The 16,215-nt window shown below is 39.5% G+C and overlaps 1 protein-coding gene across 2 annotated transcripts in view; it reads right to left on the bottom strand.

Annotated features, from left to right (window-relative positions):
• IARS1 (isoleucyl-tRNA synthetase 1) overlaps window positions 1-16,215 on the bottom strand; it is an 86,403-nt gene that overhangs the window by 41,129 nt on the left and 29,059 nt on the right. For both annotated transcript variants that reach the window (XM_081847727.1, XM_081847726.1), the window contains exons 14-19: window positions 13,957-14,055; window positions 8,049-8,175; window positions 6,633-6,706; window positions 3,599-3,793; window positions 1,365-1,451; window positions 854-937 (exon numbers count right to left, since the gene is read on the bottom strand). In XM_081847727.1, coding sequence (XP_081703853.1) covers window positions 854-937; window positions 1,365-1,451; window positions 3,599-3,793; window positions 6,633-6,706; window positions 8,049-8,175; window positions 13,957-14,055 — 666 coding nt within the window. The remainder of the gene's footprint in view (window positions 1-853; window positions 938-1,364; window positions 1,452-3,598; window positions 3,794-6,632; window positions 6,707-8,048; window positions 8,176-13,956; window positions 14,056-16,215) is intronic.

Raw genomic sequence — 16,215 nt, 5'->3', positions numbered from 1 at the left:
CAGTGTTCTTTAAGGTGAACAAATACAGCTAATAATTCAAACCATATACACACCAAAAAGTGCTCAAGTTCTTCAAGGCTATATATTTGGTTTAGAGCCTACCAACTTCTGGAAAAAATTAACCATATAATGCTGTGTAGACCTGGAAAGCCTAGAGATGGGATATACAGCCTACGAATGAAAATTCCCACACATAGACACCTAAGCTGTGCAAACAATTTGGCACTTACAATACAATCCCCAGGCTTAAGGACTATGCACAAGACGATCAGGAACCCTGGAGACACAACATGCTGGTAAGCTCATAGGAACCAGCCTAATGTCTCACACCACCAACCCAATCGTCCTTGCTATAATGTTTTTCAGTATTTCTAAGATGATTTTGCACGCATCCACACATTCACACACATATTTCAATGTGGAAATTAAAAGGAGCTGGCAGTGATGCGAGGCCTGCCTTGTACTTCACTTGCAGTACTGGACAATCCCTTATTCTTCATTCGGTCTAGCACTCTGTTTATACCAGTGGTGAACCAAATGCTTTTGGGAAGCTTTTACAATCTGGACAACTTCACCATTCCATTGAGATGCCTCACAGCACTCCCTCCCCCCTTTTGCATATTATAAAAGTATTTTTGTTCAAGATGGATACAGTTGTTCTGCGGTTGTATCTACCTTCTTGTACAAAGTTCTGAGAAGAAGCACACACACACATTGCTACTGCATGAACAGCAGTAGCTGCACCAGCCAAAGCAAGGAGCAAAAGCCCAATTTTGACTGGCTGTTCCTAAGCAGAGGACCCACAAACATTAATAGAAATGGGGGGGGGGGAGAAACAATAGCAGGATCCTACCTTAGAGCATCAGCCCCATAAGAATTTACAATGTTTGCTGGATCCGGGTAATTCTTCTTCCTTTTGCTCATCTTTTGCCCATCACTAGAAAAGATTAAAGATGGAAACTATGACAAAGGATGCGTTGCTGGCAAAGTTCTCAAAATTAATACAAATGCTCTACCATTTTTATGATAGAAAGTGCCAGTCCCCTCAAGAGCAAATTATGTTTACTTTCACAACAGCCTTATTGCAAAGTGAAGAACAATGGAACAGGTGGAGAAACAACCATAGTTTTTTCTAGCCATATTTATGTATTGGGTGATAATGTGAATTTTTACTTTCTTCTACCCACTCCCAACGATATATAAACTTGTATCATTTTGGAAGGGATTGGGCCTTCAGCGTAAAGTAATTGTCATTCAGCTAAGGTTGGTTATTCAATGAAGGATTACACAGAAATATCTGCAGCTTAGAACTACATTTCAAGCAGAACCTCAGGAAAGAGCAAGATATTAACAATATTACTTGCCTGGCAAGAACTAGGCCATTTACAATTACATTCTTGAAAGGGGGCTTCCCAAAAAGAGCTGTGGACAACACGAGCAATGTGTAAAACCTGAAAAACAAATTGATAGTTAGCAGCTGATTCTAGGTTAATGCTAAAATATCACACTTTCAAGCCCTTGTATGCCTTCAAATTTTAATTGACTCCTTTTAGCAGATTTCAAACCCCAGGGATATTAATAAGAAATACATGGTTATAGTTATCCCAAAGTGTCATTTTATTATGCAGATCTTCTGGAAAATCTTCACATATTATTTCCCCCCTATTGCTAGCTTCTAATCTTGTAACAAACTACATTATCACACAAAACAGTCCTCCTTCCAAAGCTACAGTGTCAAAAGGAATATTCCTGCGTTCAAGAAAACTGAGTGACATAATGATGCAGAACCTTCCTTTCATGTGACTCTACAGCATGGTGTACATCACATTTGTAAATGTTGCTTAACACAGTCCTACAGTCACTTCAGGGTAGAGGTGTGTAAGCCAGTGCACACAAATATATATACACAAGTGTGTGTGTGTGTGTATATATATATATATATACACACAAACCTTCTTCTTTCACTTGGGACTTGATTATAATACTCAGTAAAGGAACAGAATTGCACTGGGATTACAAGGCTCATTAGAAATTTAAATTTTGTTTTCCCATGTATAATAGTTCCAAAAAGAAGTTATCTACATCACTGGAAAGTTAACTCCACATCATGGAGTGAAGTTTTGTGTGTGCAGAAGTTGCCAGTAAAAGCCGGAACATGTTAGAATATTCTAGCGCATCTGTAATTTTCCATTCTTCTCACAGCACAGCTGCATGCTTACAGGCTGAGTCTTACCTTAGTGCCAAGGCCACTGGGAAGGTTGTATCTGCTAATCAGTGTACAGTTTCTCGCTCTCATTTCTTCTACTGACTTCTATTCTTTGCTTTCATTTTATATTATATTTGTGTGGTGTACTTTTCATGCTGAAACTGGATTTTTGCTCTAACAGGAGCCAAGTTGTACCTTGCTAGTGATCTTGCAATGAACTGTAAGCTGTAAGCCTGATTAAATCTCTGCTAAAGATTTTTCTGTGTTCTGTGTCTTTTTGGGATGCCCGCCACTGCCAGAGTTCCACTACTCTGGTAATCAAGCCATGGTCAGGGATGTCCTGGGCACTGGGGGCACAGATCCAGACATTTAAGAACAAACTAGCTAACGAAATACAATCTTTGGAAAAAGGAAAGCCAAAAGTAAAAGAAATGACACCTAGCTCTTTACCCTCAGTGAGAGAAATCAACAACTGAAATAATCCAGCTTTTCCTTACTGTTTTTATCAGCTAAAATGGGGGTGTAAGGTTATGAAAGCATACAATGCAGTTCTACTGCTGAAACTAAGCAGATGTGGCCCTGAAAGTTGCCTTGATTTGAGGCTACCTGAAAATCAAATGCAAATTTCTCTGAGCTTTTCTGTCTAGTGTTCATGAATTACAGTGAGATAGACCACCATGTAATTCTCTGTTGGGCTGTATCTAAATGGGTCAACTTGTCTCATTTTGTAAAGAGCAAGGTACTATGTAGATACCATTTGCTGATTCTCCCCCACATCCTACAGAATACCTTCAGGCTTGCCTTGGCCAGGAAATGATACCTAAAAGTTATTCGCTTATTACAAGTTTTGTAGCCAGGTTTCCTATGGCCAAGTCTTTCATCGAGTATTGTTAGTTAGGTTCTTTGCTCTCTGGATTTTTTGTTAGGTAGACGGTGAAGCAATTTTAATTTCCATATTGCTGCCTTTTGCCATGAGTCTTCTGTAGCCACCTACCTATTCAATCAGCTAGTGCAGGTATCTTCAACCCTTTCAGACCCAGGAACCACTTTTAACCCAAACATGCATTTGGGGACCCTTTTCTTAATCTTTTACCATATATCTGCAGTAGTGCTCCTGTTTGCAACCCACCTTGGCTCAGACTGTGACCTGTTAGTGGGTCCCAACACACATTTCACAGAAATCATTCAATAACAACTACTTTCTTTCTTTCTTTCTTTCTTTCTTTCTTTCTTTCTTTCTTTACAAATCTCTGTCCATGAAACTTTGTTAGTTCAGTGCTTGCTATACAAACATGAGCCAAATTATATTTCAAGTACGGTTTTTAAAGTTATCCAGATTTCCCAATGCTCTGCAGTTGTAAAACCCTGTACAGACTAATAACAAAGAATTACCATCCTCTGGTTTGGTCAATGCCTTCAGCAATGAAGTCAGCAGGAAACGCATCTTCAAATTCTCTTTTGTTCTCAAATGGGTAATGGACTTGGGCATAAGGCATGCTCCCACTCTCAAACCAGCAGTCAAACACTTCTGAAACACGATGTAATACACCTTTGCCACAGCGCGAGGGGATGGTTATATAATCAACGCTAAAGGGAAAATAATCCAGCAACAGTTTAGACACTGAAGTTCCACTCTACAAGTTGGAAATTAATCTTAAGGAACCCAATTACAGAAACAGATGCCAATCCCAAACTTCTGAAAGCTGAAAGCTACCCTAAGGTCCCACATCTCGGACTTCCGGGTTAGCGCGAACGGCTAATGGCGGATTCCCTCCGAGCTCCGGAGGGAATCGGCTCTACTGAGGACGGGTCTTGCCGTGCCGGCGACACGGGGACCCTCAGAAACCGCAGGCGCGGAAGCCTGCGGACTTGGTGACTCGGTGGGCACCTTAAGCGCCCTCCCCGACCCACGAAGAGCCTTTTTAAAGGCTGCGGAGAGGGTACGGAGAGTGGCGTGGTGCTGAGAGTAGACCGCTACCTCAGTGGAGCGAAGCCGCAAGCCATGGCCGGAGAGCGCTGACTTTCTTCCCAAAATTTGGACTGGATAACAAAGGACCCGTGAGTAGTGGAATTTGGACTTTAAAAATTTTATCCTGTGAATTCGGCACGATCGGGGGATGTGTTAAAGGGAAGTCCGCACCCCCTCTACTTATAGACGTTTCAAAGCAAGGAACGGAGAATTAAGGCGGAATGAATACTGTTTTGATGATTTAAAAGTTTCTCACAAATTTGATAGAACAAGATTTTTGTGCTGGAGAGAAAGGGAATTTGGAATTTTGTGTGTATCCCCCCCAAAAAACCCGGGAGTGTCCTATTTGGGTCCCGGAGGAAGAAGTGAAAGGAGTTTGACAGCTGTCAAAGAAGCTGTCAAACGGGCGGACAAAGTAAAGAATTTTGCTATTTAATAACTCTTGGAATTAAAGCTGATACATCTGGACTGAGGCGATTGGAAACAAAGTATTGATAATAACAAAGTAACAGATTATTGGAAAAGGACTACTAAATAACTGAAAGCCCCCTAGGGGGAATTAGTGACATTACAATGGCTGCAGAGGGAAAATTACTGGCGGAGATAGAAAAAATGTTCTTTCTCGTGGGAATCCTGCAGGAGCAGAGTATGGCTCTGAGTAAAGTTTTTATGACCTTGAATCCTGAAACAAACAACTCTGCTGAATGCACAAAGGAGATGCATGATAAAAATTCTGCAGCTGAGCAGGAAGAGATGCCTTTGGAATTGACAGAGAAAAAAGAAGGAGTTCAGACACTACAAGTGGAAAATATCAACCAGGAATCTGCAGCGTTAGAGTATGAGCAAGAAGACCTCTGGATTACAGACCTGCGAAAGATGAGAAAGAAGAAGAGAGAAGCCCCTGGAGTACTTGGAATATTAAAACTAGAAAGAACAAAGCAATATGATTGGGACTTTTCTCTTGAGTATGGAAAACTAGATGGTCTTTCGCAGCAAACACTCTTCAACATTCTGAATGAAAGAAAATATGATCTGACTCTGACTGAACTCCTTCGGGGTCTTAGGACCATCAAAGAGGACTACCAATATAGTTGGCAGAGAGGGACTGACAGAGAATCAGACGCCTCGGACGTGAGGAATCCGGGCTAGAAATATTTTTTGTTTGTTTTCTGGACATTTGTCTAGGAAGGGACAGAAACCGGGGCAGGGGGGGGAGAGAATAGAATTATAAAATGTTATGTTTTGTTTTACTTGGTCAATGTGACCTATAATTAATATAATAAAGGGAAAATTTGTGAAGGGGAAGTTAGATCGACCTTAAAAAAAAAGAAATTAATGATTATAAGAGAATTGGATAGTTGAATATAGATAAACAAAAGAATTTAATTTTTAAAAGCAATGTGAATACCTTTAAGAGGTTAGGTAAGAACTTGCTGAATTAATTTTGGAATTGGGATGTAAGAGGAGGGGGTGGGGGGAAGTCAATGAAAGTGGGTAAAGAAACTTAGGGTATGTAATTGTATTTGTGTGTTTGTTTGTCTTTGTCTTTGTGTGTGTGTCTGTTGTTATAAAATGTAAAAACCCAATAAAAATTATTTTAAAAAAAAAAAATAAGGTCCCACATCTCTCTCCAGGTCAGTTTCCAAAGAATGATAGTTGACAGATAACTAGCTAGCTAACACTTGAAATAGCCTATGCTTCCCAATAAAACACTGCATTTCAAACCACGTCAGAAAGAAGAACCTTATACAATCCACATGTCCAGAGTCTGAATCTGTCAGGTAAAGCAACATATTATGGGGTTCCATTAATAAACTGTTACTATACAGTACAGGGGTTTTTTGTGGGGGTTGTACAGATAAATGGCCAAAATGATGCCTCTCCAGCCTGTGCCAATCTCTGCTTAAGCTGCAGCTACAGAAGGGTTGGGAGAAACCCCATAACTTATGTGTACGGATACACACAAGGAACCAGACTGAACCAAAGAGAACCAGACTGAACTCAGTAAGCCAGCGGTGGGAAACCTGTGGATCTCCAGATAAGGTTGTACTGTAACTCACCATCCCTGTCCATTAGGTATGCTGGCTATTAATCAACATCTTAAAGATTCACAAATTATCTATTCCTGCTCTAAACAGTGACATAAGCTAGTTGGTAGTGTCTCCCCACCAGGTTGAATATTAAACTCTTGAATTTGCTCTCATTCAGGAGTTAGGGGAAACTGAGAAGGTGGGAAAGTATCAAAAAATGATATTCTGTAACTTAAGGTGTTGCACAGCAGCAGGACTATCTCCAGAGAATTGCCTGATAGTCCCTTTCTGGTTTGGACAAGCAACCAGTTTCTAGACTCTAAAATCAGGGCTGCATTTTCTGAAATGGATTCAACATCCACAAATGAGAGCAGAGCTATTTCTGAGCTACAATAGACCCTGGCTTGGTTTTGTTACAAGCACTTACCTTTCTCTGTGGAGATCAGTCACTTTCACTCCTGACAGCTCTTCCAGTTCTGCTACAGACCCAATACAGACCACCTGTTAAGACCAATACAGTGGTACCTCGGGTTAGAAACACCTTGGGCTACAGACACTTCAGGTTACAGACTCCGCTAACCCGGAAGTAGTACCTCGGGTTAAGAACTTTACCTCAGAATGAGAACAGAAATCACGCACTGGCGGAGCGGCGGCAGCAGGAGGCCCCATTAGCTAAAGTGGTACCTCAGGTTAAGAACGGACCTCAAGAACAAATTAAGTCCTTAACCAGAGGTACCACTGTATATCAAATAGGATTTGTTAATGAACATAGTTCATAGCTGAAGCATGCAACTGGAAAAGTCAGTTGATACTATACTAACTGATTGCTATGAAGCCCAGCAGCTCTTTGAAATATTTGTAAATTGGTATTAGCAAAGCTGAATCACTTCATATTCCATGTGTTTGTAAATATCACAGGTGCTAACCTTGTGATAGCATAGGCAATGGCATGTACTGTAAGAAGAAATGGAGGCAAACAAACTACCTAAACCAACACACTTTCTCAACTTCACCACTGTCACCAAGCGGTTATCTTTCCCTGCCCCGCCCCCCAATGACTTCACTAAATAGCCCTTTAACCTTTTGGATTTTAATTTTCCCAATCAACTCCTTATACTAGGTGGAGTTGAATGCAACTTAGGCATCTGAGCAAGGCCTCAAACCAAATTGTGATTTTACTTAAGGTTTTAGTAATGCAACCAGAGACCTAATTTTAGTTTTTGTTGTTATCCAAAAAAGCAGATTAAAACAGTAATAACAGTTTGAAATCAAACAAAACTTTTCCTTCCCTAGTTAGAACTTTTAAAAAGGTGTCCATTGGGTTTCATCAGCAGATTGATTGTTTTTGACAATAGCAAATGGAAAAAAGATGGAAAAGGTTTTAACTAGCAAGTTTTAATAAGTATGCCAACTCTAAATATGGAAAAAATGCTTTTTAAAAAACAAGCTACAGATATTGATGGAAGAATCATTTAATGCTTTTGACACACCAGCAATCTAGAAAGAAAAACTGTCTCCCAGAATTACCATGACAGCAGGATCGCATGCATTCCAGAAACAGATGTACCCCAGAGAAGTGCCTTATACCTACTGTGTTCATTCACAATATATTTTTTGCAAGTTTTGTGGTGCCTAGCTAACTGAGCATCATTAAGACATGTCACCATTCTGAATAGTAGTAAAATCCAGCAATGCCTCCATTTTAGCAGTGGCAGGGGAAAGCAGCCAAAGCATGAAGCAGTCAATTAGTAATCTGCCCAAAATGGCAATGGAAACCTAGCAATCATAGTAAATAAAATAAAATGTAAATAAAATGTAAATAAAATAAATTATTTTTACTCACCTCTTCAAAATCATCACTGACCCACAATGGGATTGGCGTCCCCCAGTATCGATTTCGTGAAATTGCCCAGTCACGTGCCTCTCTCAACCAATTTCCAAAACGCTTCTCTCTCACAAAGTCAGGAACCCTAAGTTTTGAAAAGAAAATCTCACTTACAATAAACAAAATCAAGAGAACTTGTTACGCATATGTGGACACCATATGTTGGAATATTATAGCTTTGATAGTGTGTACGTTATTTACTTCTCTGGTTCATTTAGTCATGAATAAAGGGTCGCAACAGTGGTCAGAAATCAACACACTCCAATTTCCAATTTTGTGGTTTGCTATAAAAGTAAACATTTCTGGATCGCCCCTCATGTATGGAAAAGAGGAGAATGAAGGTCACTGTGGCTCACTCATGTAGCAGTAAACCATGCTTTTCTATAACATGTGAAACCAAGGTATTACCTACACTCAAAATAATTTTAGATGCAAACAAGTTTATGCTGATTTAGTGTTTCAGAAGGGATTGTTACATGTGCCTCCTTTGGTTCACCAAATTGCAATGCACTTTCAGAAGAGATACGAGATTCAAGTTCTTTACACCATGTTGCTGCTATATCATCCTACAACCTAGGCTTCCACAACCTTGTGCATTTGCACCTCTTTCATCCTTGTGTCATATTTCCCGCAAGCTATCTCACAATAATAGGATGCCAGGAAATAACTTGGTCCCTAAGTTATTCCCCAAAATGAACACCCTAAATATACATAAAAGACTTCTGCTGACTGTCACTATATATAAACCCAAGCGAGTATGTTTTGTGCTTGCTGCTTAATATTTGGGCAATAGGTCTCATTCTGTGACTTTTCTATGAAGTTTTAAGTTACTTTTTGTTTGCAGGAAGTATAAGTCGAATTTCCAGCACAACTATTGAAAAATTTTTTAGAACTCAGCAATTTAGCTTTCCAATCGCATGAATTTCCTTGCTTTGAAAGAATCTAAGTGCCTTTGAAAGTGCTAGAGCCTCAATTTATTACAGTTATACACTTTGTGCTGACCTAAAGAGACCCAGTCTAAGCACAAGTGGAAAACTGAATTAAGATAAAAGAAGAGCATTTGAACAATTCGCTAATGTGGAAAATGAACTTTGCAACCTTTACAATAGCTTTCAACTACAAGATGCTGGCAGGTGGCACCTGTAGCTTAAAACAGATAAAAGCTACTTAAACTGTGAATAGATGCTAACAACAGATCCAAAACAATACACGCAATGTAGCTTATGGACACAGATATCTTTTTCCTTTAATTGAAAAACTGAGCATCTGGGAACATTTTTCATTATTACTAAGAGCTGAGGTGAGGCAGAACAGAGGTAAGCTGACCCCTGCACTGTCTAGATTTGCCTCTTTTACTTGCTGTAACAGTTACATTAACAGCAATCCCAACCTGCAGGGGGCCTGCCAGCTTTGCTACTACAGAGAGAGTCACAGGTAAGACTTTTCCTTTTCCCGCTCCTCCCTTTGCTGTTGCAGCAAAGACACCAAGGGTAGGATGCCCAGAAAGAAAATGTGGTGCTCTTATTTACTGTGTCTGATGTTTAGCAATCTTACCTTTGGGTAAGCAGAGAGATGATAAAGGTTCCTTTTGCCCCTCATCAAAATGACAAGACATTTTACTAATAGAGTAACAGAGTTAACTTAGGCCTCAAATCTGAGTGTGCACTTTTACAAACACTCAACTTTAATAAGACATGATGGAGTTTCCTTCAAGCAAGTTATTCATTTGCACAATGGCGTACACCGAACAAGGTCATTTGTTATTTAACCATCACAAATATTATATTAAAAAATGAATGCAAAACTTAGTTGGCTGTATGAAACAAATAAAGTCACCCTTACACATGACTGAACTAGTCTTCCAGAACAGTTGCTTTATTCTAAATCAAGGGGAGAGGGGATACAGCTCAAGGCCCAAGAGCAGTCTTTTAGACCCGACACAAATTTGTATCACTGGCCTCCTCCCCCAAACATATCTATCCCATACATACAGTTTCTTGAGTCATGAAATAAAAGTTCCTGTTTTAATTCTGAAATTACATTTTCTACATTTCTGAACTTACAAAACGCCCCACAGTGGGACTTTTCAGCCATGCCCCAAAGCACTCCCACCTCCCTGCTGTTTTGGTTTACCACAACATCCAGCTTGAAGACGAGTTTTGATGAGTTTCCAAACTGGTTTGCCAAATTAACCAGAAAGTGTTCTATTAATCTGGGAATATAGAAGGAGGGAATACACACACATGTGGCTCATTCCCAATGATCAAGTTGGGGAGGATCAGATCACTTCTGAACGCAGTCATTTTTATTATTTATTTTCTAGTTAATTACCAATCGAGCTCATGGCACTTGCTCCGCGATAGGGAACCTGTAATCCTCCAGATGTTGTTAGACTGCAACTACCTTAAGCCCCAATCAGCATGGTGAATAATAATAATAATAATAATTTATTATTTCTTCCCCACCCATCTGGCTGGGTTTCCCCAGTCACTCTGGGCGGCTTTCAACAAAACATTAAAAACAGAATAAAACTTCAAACATTAAAAACTTCCCTAAACAGGGCTGCCTTCAGATGTCTTCTAAAAGTTGGATAGTTGTTTATTTCCTTGACATCTGATGGGAGGGCATTCCACAGGGCGGGTGCCACTACCAAGAAGGCCCTCTGCTTGGTTCCCTGTAACCTCACTTCTTGCAGTGAAGGAACTGCCAGAAGGCCCTTGGCGCTAGATCTCAGTGTCCTGGCAGAGTGATGGGGGTGGAGACGCTCCAAGTATACTGGGCCGAGGCCGTTTAGGGCTTTAAAGGTCAGCACCAACACTTTGAATTGTGCTCAGAAACGTACTGGGAGCCAATGTAGGTCTTTCAAGACCAGTGTTATATGGTCTTGGCGGTCACTCCCAGTCAGCGATGATGGGAGCTATAGTCCAACAGCATCTGGAGTTCCCTATCCCTGCAGCAGATGTATTAGACATTTCACAAACAAGTGAAGTGAGCATAGTGATTTCAAAAGATATCTTTGGTCCTGTATTCTGATTTGCCACACTTCTCTCACTTCCAAAACCTTCCGGATTTTAGATAGTAAATTGACACATTTAATATAGGGTTTCTCTAGAAAGGTTTTACAGTGCACCACGGTGCTGTTTTATTATCAGTTACAATCACTTCCTTTTGTTTATTCGTTCCTTGGAAGATACAGCAGGATCATTTGTCAAAATTAAGATAAACTGTTGCTAGGTTCTTAAAATATGCCAGTTCCAAAATACATTAGTATTAAGTTCTCTCATTAAAAACAAATTAGAAATTCAATTAGGTTATAAAATTAGTCAAACCACATTTAATCTAGTTCATCAGAAGCAGTGCCTATGAGGAGTAGAAAGTATTCCTATGAGAAATCTAGTCCTAGCAGCCAGCAAGGATTCTAAAGGCAGTACAAGCATCATACCAATTCCAAAGGATGCTATAAAGGCATCCCCTCTTTTATCATCCCTAGTTTAAAAATTCTGTAAATCTCTCAACAACCCCATTGGGGAAAAATAGAGAATATCACTGGACCTTTCCTTGGCACTAAATCAGACAGATCTGCAAGATTTTTGCACACTTTCAGTAAGTACCAATGCTGAACCAAAACATTTACATATAACATGGTGCCGTACTCTGATACCTACACATGCAAATTTATCATATAGCTTCAACTTCAAAAGAGAGCAGCTCAGCAGGCTACTAAAACGGGCTTTGAAAACCTGATAGCAAGTAACAGGCCTAATATCAAACCAGAATCTAGTCCTCTCTCAATTCCAGAAAACATTGTTCATGCTGTGTGCAAGGTGGAATAAACTATTAACAAAACTGTCCAAACAATGCCAGGGAATGATGCTGAGCACCAAGCTCTTTCTTGTTAGATATTTGGGCTAATATTTAAAAATATTATATTCAAAATCAAGGTGGGAGTTTAGCATCACTAAACTGCTTGAATAATGAAGATATCCCAACGATTAGACAAGATTTGTTAACCATACTAATAATGGCAGCTAAATTCCAAACTGTCCTACGTTGGACATTCCTCTCTCGAGGGCTAGCAGACAAAAATCTAAGACACCTTCAAAGAGGACAAAAGAACTACCCAGCTAAAAATTCTGTCCAACCCAACAAACATCAACAACTTTCTGGTGAAAAGGTTCCTCTTTCATTCTGACATGTATGGATTTAATTAAGCTCTTTTAGAAAAAACCCAGCTGCAGGCAACTTAAATCTCTATACACTTCTCACAAATCTATTGCTAGTATGACTATCAGCGCTGTACCACCTGTTATGTGACTTTAAATGTGTACTAAAAGGAATAAGCAAAAATCAAATGACAGTAAAAATAAATGAAAAAGGTGCACTATAAACCAGCCTTCCCCAATGTTGTTGGACTCTTGAGCATTTCCTAAGGAGAGTTTGAGTCCAATAACATTTGGAGTGGACCATTTTGGGAAAGGCAGTTGAAATGTTTATTGCCTAATACAATCCCATAAGAACGAAACCCTAGAAGTCAGTTAATTAAAAGCTCAATTGCAACCTTTTCCACAGAGACATAATTTTCTTTCACAGAATAATGCACTGTCATTTGCATATTTTCAGTGTATATTTTCAAGACAGTAAAAGCTTGCAGCAGACAACAATTAACATAGAAGACAAATACTTCAAGCTTACAACTATTTTCCCGTAAGGTCATTAGCAGCTCTCAGCACTGAGTACCAAAGATTGCACTTGCTTGCTATGGAGCCTTTAAAAAAATGTGAACCATGCATTTGCTTACATCACACTGGATGTAAGTCACACTGGAATCATATATGAAAACTTACATAAAGGCCCTACTTAAATTTAGCTTCCACAAAAAATTATTCATGTTAACAGTATTGCAGAGAAACCAACACATACATTTTTAGGCTCTTTCTTATAGCTTTTCCCCAAGAAACAATAACAGCAAAAAAGCAATTTGCCCCTGAAATACTACTATATTTATCAGGCTCCCAAATCTTAAGGGAAGAGAGCTCTGACACTCTCAGATGTTTACCCCATTATGTAAGTTGTAGACTGCAAGAATATCTATCTGTTAAAACGCCCAATTGTATACATTACTTTCTGTCACCCTTGATAAATGGTACACGTCTTTATTTCCATTGCACCATGAGTTGTAGAAGAGGTGGAAAAGATTATTCCAACACAAAAGGGCTGCCAAAGATTGACTCGTAATTGAAGCCCAGTAAGACTAAGACCAAAGACCAAATTCACCTGGCAGCACACACATGCCCTTGGCTGATAGGTAGAGACAGCAAAAGAAAGAAGCATTTGGAGCAAGAGATCTCCATCGACTGACACAATAGTTGGAATTCAGACTCCTTGTTCAATCAAAGCAAATGTCAGAAAAGATCAAGACTTTACTGGCAAATGTCCACACCTCATTAGAAAAACAGACAACCAAATGTTAGAGAAGATACAGGAATTCTGCATGGATAGTAGCTATGTGAACATCAACAGCTTCATGCAACAATACTAATGGACTCAATGCAACAGCAGTTTCTAGTATGGTCCTCAGAGAAATTAAAAGTAATCTTCCCGTCCAAGTGTACTTGGCTATTGGATCAGTTCACACATCACCTTAAGCCATAGGTAAAAACAAACTGTGGTAAAATTCAGTGGGATTGACTGCAGCAATCTTTCTTTACAGCCTGGCTTAAGCTCAAGAAACCTTTTTCCAGCTTAAATTCGAGTAGGGGATGTCAGCCACACAGCGACAGAGTTCCTTATTAAAATAGAAGTGGGGGTGAAATAGCTGCAAGACAATAATGAAACTATGAAGTAAAAGGGTAACTGAGGAGATTACCAGTAGCACTGGGCATTATTTTCCAGCAACTTCTCCACCATGTGCTCCACACGGACAAACCAGCTTGGCACAGCTTTGTAAATTAGAGGAGTATCTGACCTAAAATAAATGATATGAAAAGAAAATTAGGCACGCTCTTTAGCTATTCTGCAATACTTGTTGCGCCAGCTTCACAAGTCACCCCTCTAAAATTCAGTAGCAAAATTCCCATTGATTTCCACGCACAGCATGACTGTGCCCCTTGCCTCCAGAGCCTCACTGAAATGGCAACTAATATAGAACTCCAATATATCACCCAGGGAAAAAGGAAAGCTATCTGAGTACATGAATACATGAGGATACCAATTTAGTCCATAAGAAGTGGGAAGTCTTTTATTTAAAACCCACCTGGCAAGGAACTTAAGAATACAGTTACTGAATCATGCATCAAGGAGAATCGTAGAGGACACTTTGCAAAAGTATAGATTCATCTTCCTTTAAAGGTTCTTCCTTAAAGCTTCTGAAAGGTTTCCTTTGCCCCATACAAGCATAAAATTAAAAAGGTTTAATAATACATTTAAGAAGAAGGGCCACAGCTCAGCGGCAGAGAACGTGCTTTGTGTGCAAAAGATCCCTAGTTATCTCTTGGGATTGTTGGCATCTCCAGGGAGGGCTGGAAAGGAACCGTGCCTGAACCCCCTACAGAGCTGCTGCCGGTCCCTGTAAACCAGGCATAGGCAAACTTGGCCCTCCAGATGTTTTGGGACTACAACTCCCATCATCCCTAGTTAACAGGACCAGTGGTCAGGGATGATGGGAACTGTAGTCTCAAAACATCTGGAGGGCCAAGTTTGCCCATGGCTGCTGTAAACAATACTGGGCTAGATGGAGAAATCCTCTGACCCGGTATAAAGCAGCTTTCTGTTCCTAAACTCAGTTTTCACTGTTAACTTCTTATATTAAAGACAACACAGGGACTGTGCCTGCATTCAGACTCTGCAATATTTTAAGATGCCATGGGCTATTTGCTAATCTGTCCAGACATAAGCTGCTGAAAAGCTAAAATGCATTTCTCAACACCAAGAATTTAAATTCAATGTATAGCGCATACTAAACTGAATGAAGAGGAGAAAGAGACAACTTGCTTTTGAAACCCCATACAACAAAAGCGAAAATATTATCTGCCTCCTTTCAATCCAAACATGTAATTCTACGTAATCTAAAGCTAATGATTTTCAAGAAGGCTGGCAATCTCTCTTGTCAGCATATTGAAATCCTAAGCAGAACAAAAGTACCAAAGCTATATATGTAAAGAAGCTTAGTTTCATCATTTATCCCCTGCCTTGTACAGGCATAATACTGTCTCCCTGCAAATGCTAAGCAGAGTTTAATATCAACCAGGATTTGAAACCAGGGCATGAAGAATTGCATAGCCTGATTAAGAGAGAGTCTTGTTTTTAGCAGTGTAGAACAAATACTAAACTGCAGCTGACAAAGGAAAAATGTATGCTAGATATGGAAGGGAAAAGGAAGAGCATATACATACATTCCAAAGGCATGTTTCTAATATCCAAAACCATAGTTTGCAGGAAGCAAGCATTACATATGGGCCAGATCCCAATGTACCAACTGTCATCATCTCTCAAAACATTTTGCTACTAACAATATCACTCTGTTCAGTTCAGCACGTGGAAAACAGAATTAAAACTGAGCAAAAGTGATTGATACAATACTACTATGCCAAACCAGTTTGGGGCAATTATTTCACTTTCTACAGCTCTCCCTAAAAGTTTAGAAGTTTAAAGGAGTGCACACACACACAAAGCTAGTCTTTTGCTATGAAAAATGTCTCCCAAGCCTAGCCAATTATAGAATTTTGGGAATAAGGGAGATTCAACAAGATTGATTAATTCTTCTTTTTAAAGGTCTTAGAGAATATAGACAGATTACACTTGAATACAAATTCAAACTAGCTTTAAAAGATATATAACTTCACAGGAAGAATTTTCATACTCTTTTTGCAATTTCAAAGGGCAAAATAAATTGATACATGAGATTTAATTGGTTTGAACTATATAACACAGCTTATATTTATACACCCACTGCTAAATTCCTCTGAGCCAGAACTTTGATTTTTCTGAAACCTATGCCAACACTGGAAATATTAACGAAAGTCCAGTTATAACAGCAGCCAGTGTAGCTCTCACAGAATTGCTGCAATGGGAGAACAATCTGGCACACACACTATTTAACTTCTGCAGCTGACTTTTGCATTGCATG

The sequence above is a fragment of the Podarcis erhardii genome (genome assembly GCF_964252035.2).
Source record: "Podarcis erhardii genome assembly, chromosome: 2".
NCBI classification, from domain to species: Eukaryota; Metazoa; Chordata; class Lepidosauria; order Squamata; family Lacertidae; genus Podarcis; species Podarcis erhardii.
Note: the sequence above shows the minus strand (reverse complement) of the source record. Positions and strands in the feature narration are given on the sequence as shown.